The sequence below is a fragment of the Haplochromis burtoni genome, unplaced genomic scaffold, assembly GCF_018398535.1.
Source record: "Haplochromis burtoni strain Fernald_Lab_line unplaced genomic scaffold, NCSU_Asbu1 Contig_72, whole genome shotgun sequence".
NCBI lineage: Eukaryota > Metazoa > Chordata > Actinopteri > Cichliformes > Cichlidae > Haplochromis > Haplochromis burtoni.
In genome coordinates this window covers 1,475,526-1,482,651 of record NW_024582433.1, presented here as the reverse complement: position 1 = coordinate 1,482,651, position 7,126 = coordinate 1,475,526, and the positions used below count along the sequence as shown (strand labels likewise).

General features: G+C 39.9%; 1 protein-coding gene across 1 annotated transcript in view; it reads left to right on the top strand.

The window, feature by feature from the left end:
* The first annotated feature begins 213 nt into the window (after positions 1 to 213).
* Positions 214 to 7,126, top strand: part of surf4 (surfeit 4) — a 15,661-nt gene continuing 8,748 nt past the window's right edge. The window contains exons 1-5 of the mRNA XM_005930097.3: positions 214 to 640; positions 2,739 to 2,925; positions 4,554 to 4,630; positions 4,710 to 4,753; positions 5,480 to 5,666. Of these exons, the coding sequence (XP_005930159.1) occupies positions 593 to 640; positions 2,739 to 2,925; positions 4,554 to 4,630; positions 4,710 to 4,753; positions 5,480 to 5,666 (543 nt within the window). The 5' untranslated portion in view covers positions 214 to 592. The remainder of the gene's footprint in view (positions 641 to 2,738; positions 2,926 to 4,553; positions 4,631 to 4,709; positions 4,754 to 5,479; positions 5,667 to 7,126) is intronic.

Here is a 7,126-nt window from a genome sequence, read left to right as displayed (position 1 = left end):
AATTTCTCTGACGGTTACTTAATTTCAACACTAAGCAAAGTTTAAGTGTAATAAAATTGTTTAACTCAGCTTACATTGTATAGATTAGTAGTATTTTAAATATGTTATCTTTTTACAGACCCTATTAGACAGTTTACATACAAACTATAACCATATCTCTAAAAGATTAATTATCAGAAAGAAATTTTAAAAGCACAGAGGTATGACTGTCTAAGGGAAACGGTCTAACTAACAGGTTATAGTGATATTAACATCAGGTGGGTTTGGGGCTGTAAAGCAGCGCTTGTTTACTTGTGTACAGCTGTAAACAATGCCCAGCGGCGGCCCGGAGGACCCCGTACGGATCGGTATACGTGGCACACCGCGGTTGCAGTGCCATGTAGGGGGGCTCGCTCGGTCTCGCTCGTCAAATCGCGGGGCATTGTGGGGCGGAGGCGGCCTTTCTCTGAGTCCAGGCAGTCGGGAAATCTTCAAGTAAATAGCGTTAACAGTGGCAGGAACAGAGCGAACACAGCTTGCGGAAAAAAACCCAACGCACCGAAGCCGTGTTGCGCCGAGCCTTAAACATTACAGCTGGTAATATTACACGAATATGGGGCAGGAGGATCTTATGAACACCGCTGAAGACGTGGCAGACCAGGTAACTTGATTTTTTTCCCCGCACGGCAGCTCGCACTGCTAACCGCTGCTAGCTGGTTAGCTGCTAACTAGTTTGTCCAGAATGAAGTTAACCGTTTCCTCTTGTCGTCTGTCGGCTACTCTTTCTGCGTTCCTGCCGACGGCTTCAACTCTTGTTTTAATTTGGGTGACAAATGCTGGAGATGCCTGTCATGTGTGTCGGGATGGGTTTGATAGCAATATTGAGTCACACCGACCAGATGAAACTGGTAGCTAAATTGACTAAGAAAGAGCTGGGTGACAGGAGCACATTTGGTTGTTCCTTCATTGTGTCAGTTATTCGGCTTGCTTCTAGCCACACGGGTTATTAACATTATTATGTTGCCAGACTGCTGTTGTGAAATCACTTATGATGGCTCCAAAGTTGTGGGCTAACCCTAACACGTTACTCAGTTAGCACTCTTAGTGCTTAGCACCGCTGATATTTTCTCTATTACACCAGCCGCATCTGTGCTTGTATACCTTGCTTTGGCTTTTCTGTTATTTATATTCATGTGATTACAACCAACTTGGCATGAGCTGACGCCAAGATAAGCGTTCAGGTAGCCTCCTGACCCTTGTTTTGCAACCACTGGGGACCATCCTCTCCACGTATGTGGTTTTTCTTGTGGTTTTTCTTCCTTGTTCCTTCAAAACGTTGAGCTCTCTGTGCTGTAGGTTACTGATCTCATGCTTTTTCAAAGCAGAGCAGAGATAAAGAAGCTCAAAGTAATCAAATATCATGGAGCCAGTTCTGCATACGTTTACGACCCTTCGTGTTGACTGAACTCAGTCCAAATCCCAGAAAATGTTCCCTAATTTCATAACGCCTGATTGATTTATATTTGGCCATCACGAGTGCTGTGAAAGATTACATGGGAAAAGTACACACCATCTGATTTGTTTGCCTTGTAGGAGGCTCACTGAAGCTCAATGCAAGGGGCACATCCCTCACTAATGAGTACTGAGCTAGCATTTTACCCAGACTTAACACTTCGAAAGAGTGTATTTCTGTGCTGTTGCAGCAACCTTTGGGCTTGTTAGGATTGGCTCCAAGTTGGCCCATTCATGTCTCGCACAGCAGTCAGAGTGAGAGTTGGTGGATGCTGATAGGCTGCTGAGATCTGACTGTGCTGATGTGGACTGCTGGATAGGCGGGCCAGAGGGCAGGCCATTTCTGCTCTCCTGTGTGACTGTAGTGTCTGGGAAGTACATGAATTCTTCTTGAGAGAAGAGCCTCAGTTACTTAATTTGTGTTTTGTTTAAATGTTCATCACAGTTTGTCTTTGAAGAAATACTTTTTAGTTGAACAAAGCTGTGCTGTGTTGAAATATCTATCAGTAATTCTGCTATTTGCATGTATGAGACTCTCACACCTTTGAAGTTAGTTTGATTAGCTTTATGTTTTATTAGATGCTCAACAAGATTGATTAATGAGGCAAGAACATCATATAGAGCAGGGGTATCCCCACAGCTATAACATGTGCAGTTTATATAAAGTTTATATAAATATTATATAAAGTTTATATAAAGAGATCAAATTAATATTGAACAAACTTGAGTTCAGCTTATTTGTGTGACGCTTCGAACCAATCCCAGTTTCTCACATAGCCCCTTGAGATAATTGATTGCCCAACCCTGATATAGAGTGTAACATCTTCATCTTTTATTTAATGTTTTTTGGAGTGCTGATTATAGAAAAATATTGCTAGTGATTTTTGGCATACTATCACACTAATCTTTAAAAAAAAAAATTACAACCAGCCTTCCGCAGTCTGGAGGGGACTAAATTTTGTGTGGCACAATAAATGTTTTGTCTTGATTATCTTATTATAATAACCATTCCCAGATGAAATTCAATTAGTTGCGCAGCTCTAATTAGACAGTGGCGTCTCCCGCACAGTGGTGTGTTTGACTGTTAGCAGGTAAGTATATATTTATTTAAAGAGCCTTTAGGGAACTTTTTAGTGGATTTTAAGGCTTGGTGACATTGAATTATATTTATACAATATAGCATAATCAAAATTACCTCTTTCCATCCCTCTTCAGACCTTGTCAGTCATTTTTCCTCTCTTTCCCAGTTCCTGCGGGTAACCAAACAGTACCTGCCCCACCTGGCTCGTCTGTGTCTCATCAGCACCTTCCTCGAAGATGGCATCCGCATGTGGTTCCAGTGGAATGAGCAGCGAGACTACATTGAGGCAACCTGGAACTGTGGCTACTTTCTCGCTACATGCTTTGTGCTGCTTAACCTCATCGGACAGCTCGGTGAGTAAACGGGAGCAGTCCTAATTAAAATTGCCAAACAAATCTAGTTGACATCTTTAATGTTAGCTCTTTGATGAGATAAATAAAAATAGTTTAGTTCATGTATTGAAACTACGAGTGAAGCAGGAAGCATCAGTACAGTATTTGTTCAGCATGAACTGTTACTTCCCAGTGTACACCATCCTAATTAGGCATAACTTCAATACCCCTGCAAAACATGTTCCTTCATGAACTCTATAATGTTCACTTTTGTGGTAGCTGTTGTAGAGAGGGTTTGATTTAAGCATCTGGTTACTCTAGAGTCTAGAGTAACCAGATGCTTAAATCAAACCCTCTAGAGTCTAGACCTTTGATACATATTGTGGACAAATTCAACGAGGACTGACTTAAAAACAGAAAAACACGTTTTCATGATGCAAAAAAGATCATGATAGAATTACTTCGATAGCATTAGTTTCAGGTATCAGTCAAGTAGACCTAGAGACCAGTCGCCAACACCCTGGCAATCGACCTGAATTCACAAAGCAAAGGCCAGCAACTACTTGCCAGCCAGAGAATATAGTTTTTCTCTAGAGTGTTTCTCAATAATGGACTCGTTCTTGTATAGTGCTTTTTTTTTTTTTTAACTCTACTACTCAAAGTATTTGAATCATGTCTCATTCACCCATTCAGAGCCATTCATACAAACACTTTGTTTTTGTCTAAGTTCTTTATATCTAACAGTGACTCAGCAACTTGCAGTTCAATGTCTTTAAATTTTGATAATGGTTAAATCCAGCCAGGGGTTGAACCACCAACCTTCCAATGAGTGGAATGCCTGCTGTAGCTCCTGAGCCTGGACCTCCATGACTACAGCTTTAGCATTTGATTTTAGGCAGCTTCCAACTAGGCATTATTTTCTTTTGCAGAGTACTATAGTAGGTTTGGATGCTTTCTGGTTCAGTATAAGTCTTATTCATTTAATACTGGGCTTTGGCGCAGCCACACAGGTCATTTCTTTCCACCTCCCTTTACGATAGTTTGTCCTTTTGATTGGCTGCACCTTCGCAAACAGAAGATCTGAGCAGCAGATGACTGGGGCTTCTGTGCTAACAGGCAGTGTACCTGCAGTGTTCAAATTAAGCATGTCTGTACTCTTTGACATCACACATGAAAATAAAAACTTTGCATAACTGAGCACTTGATAAGCCAGAGGCCTTGACTCACAGGGATTATTTGTAAATTGCACATGGTCAACTCTTGCAGGAAGTCATAAACAGTGTGAGCAAAATGTATGTGTCCCACATTTTCTTTCTGCTGCTCATCTACCTCCACCTCATACTATCCCAAACATCCTTATCTATCACACTGACCCTCTACATCCATCCTGACCCTCCCTTGAGGATTTCATCTTTTCCTTTAACATCCTTTTTGTAATATATCCACTATCCCTCCACTGCACATGCCCAAACCATCTAAGCCTCGCCTTTCTAACAGCAAAGTTAATCTAACACAAATATGTAATATAATCCTATTGATAAAGCACTGCAAATTATGGTTTATGATTGCATTTTGCAACGTAAAGAGAAGAACGGACCATATGAGAAGCATTCAAGGCTTAACTCTTCTTATTGTCCCTGCTCAAACAGGTGGTTGTGTCCTCATCCTCAGTAGAAATTTTGTACAGTATGCCTGCTTTGGACTATTTGGGATCATAGCGCTACAGGTGAGAACAGTCGTATTATATTTCCTTTCTTTTTATGTCACTGTGTCTAATCTGAATGTTGTTGTTTTTTTCCCACCAGACGGTTGCATACAGCATTTTATGGGACCTTAAATTTTTGATGAGGTAGGTGTCACTAGGTGCTGAACTGAAACACAACTTTAATATCATGCATGACAAAATCAAACTTCAAACAAAAGCAGCCATCACTTTTTACTGACATGTTGTTTCAATTCAAGTTTGTTCACGAGTGATGAAGCAGAAGCGGATGCTTTTTGTGGTGCCTTCTGATAACATTTTCATTTAACTTGAATTAGAACTAGTTTAATCAATAAGGGAAAAAAATATAGTGTAGGATTGCAGGAATAGAAAGTCTAATCTCCTCGTAGTGACATTATATCAGAATACATCACCGTTTCCAAACAGACACCAACACTTAGGATTACTGTAATTACTGTGGAGAAGACCTGTGATTTAGATTTAAACACCATCAGGCTGGATGAATCATGGGTCTCTGGAGAAATCTGTTAAATATAGTGCCACGTTTGTCTGTTTATGCATTTTGTGGGCATTTAATTCATGTCAGGAGAGAGTTGTAGTATAATGTAGTAAATCAGCTCTATAATTAACAGAAAAATAGTCAAATTTGATAGCTGAAACATTCGTGTTATTCAGAATAAAATATAAAAACATTCTCGCCATACAAGTAGGCATAAGTTAATGGAGTAGTTCCCTTACCCTGCTAATTAAACAACAATCGGATTGTCACCATTTGACAAGTTAAGACGGATGGCTTTTTTCTGCTCATTTGAGGACACTGTTCAAAAATAACTGTCCTCTCTCCTCTTCAAGAAACCTGGCCCTTGGAGGTGGTCTGCTGCTGCTACTGGCTGAATCTCGTTCAGAAGGAAAAAGCATGTTTGCTGGAGTCCCCTCCATGGGAGAGAGTTCACCGAAGCAGTACATGCAGCTGGGCGGTCGAGTACTCTTGGTGCTCATGTTCATGACCCTGTTACACTTCGACTCCAGCTTCTTCTCTGTGAGTTCAGACACAATCAAATACCCATACGTTCTCCAGCCGCTTCATACAGATGGTTTTCCTGTCATTAAAAATAGTTTTATTGCAATAGCCTTGAATTAACTATACATTAAGTCTCATGTCATACTACCACGACAGGTGATCAAGATGATACATATTATATTTATATGCATTTCTAAATAATGCAGGAACCATACTGACTGGTTTGCATCTAAACCATGTTTTAAACGTCACATCAGAAATCTTAAAATGACTGCTAGACAATGTTCCCTCTAATTTTTCATGTGTCTGAGCGAACACACAAACTTCCTGAGCGATCCCTTGGACCACTGTGAGCGACAGCAGATGCATACACTGTGGTCACGCCAGCATAGAATCCATCCAAGTTACATGGTTTATTAAAATAATCAAATTACAGCATTTACATTTATGTTAGACTACTTTTAATTAACTGCTTTAGCCCACTTACAATGAAAATGAAAAAAAAATCTTGTTCATGACCTGTGTAGTATGGTAACACTATTGGAAGTAAAAATAACTTCAACTCCAATTTTGAAAACACAATTTTCTATTTTTTTTTTTCTTGTTATAAAGCTCCGACTTGTATTATGAGTCTGTGGTCTGGGAGAGAGTCCTGTAACTCTCTGTCTGCAAAACACAGCATATAATGACCAATGTTGGGCAATTAATTATATAGTTACTACTTCAAAAAAGTTACTGAGCTTTGCAAACAAAGTTGTTTTTTTTGTTTTTGTTTGTTTGTTTGTTTTTTGCAGCCGTTTACCTAAAAATGCAGCCAAGGCGGGGTTTTTTTTTTTTTAAATAAACATTTCAAACTATTTACAGAACAATCAGCTGTTCTGCATCAAATTTGATGCCACACAAATGATTTGTGTCACTCCAAAAAATAATTTCTGTCCACTATGAGATAAAGGAGAACAACAGCCTGATGCCTGCAGGCCCGACAACAGGAGATGCATCACTCCTGTAACACCTGTAACATTCAGCAGTCACCTCATTGTTCTGATGCACACAACAAAACTATTGACTACACTACACACTAACTACACAAGATTTGCGCTAAACGTCTCAATACACAGCCGTCACTCCTAAAACTTCCCCCTCCCTAAACATCTAAATGCCATGTTGCCATATCATTTTTTGATTGGTCGACATGGTACATTTTTCCACCAATAGGAGGGGGGGTTCTGGTTTTGGTTTTGCTCACAGGCGGAGAGTGCTTTCCAGTGTTTTCCTTATAAAACGCTGTTTTTACCGTTTCTTCCCGCAGTAAATATAAACAACGATAGTATTCAGGAAGAAAACCAAACATTGCATATATTTTTATCATAACTCTGGTTTACGTGGTCTATCAACACAATTTAAAAACTGGTATAAAGTCCACACTTTTTCCATCAATTGTTCTGTCTGTCCTGCTCACATCTCCAATGGTTGTCCAC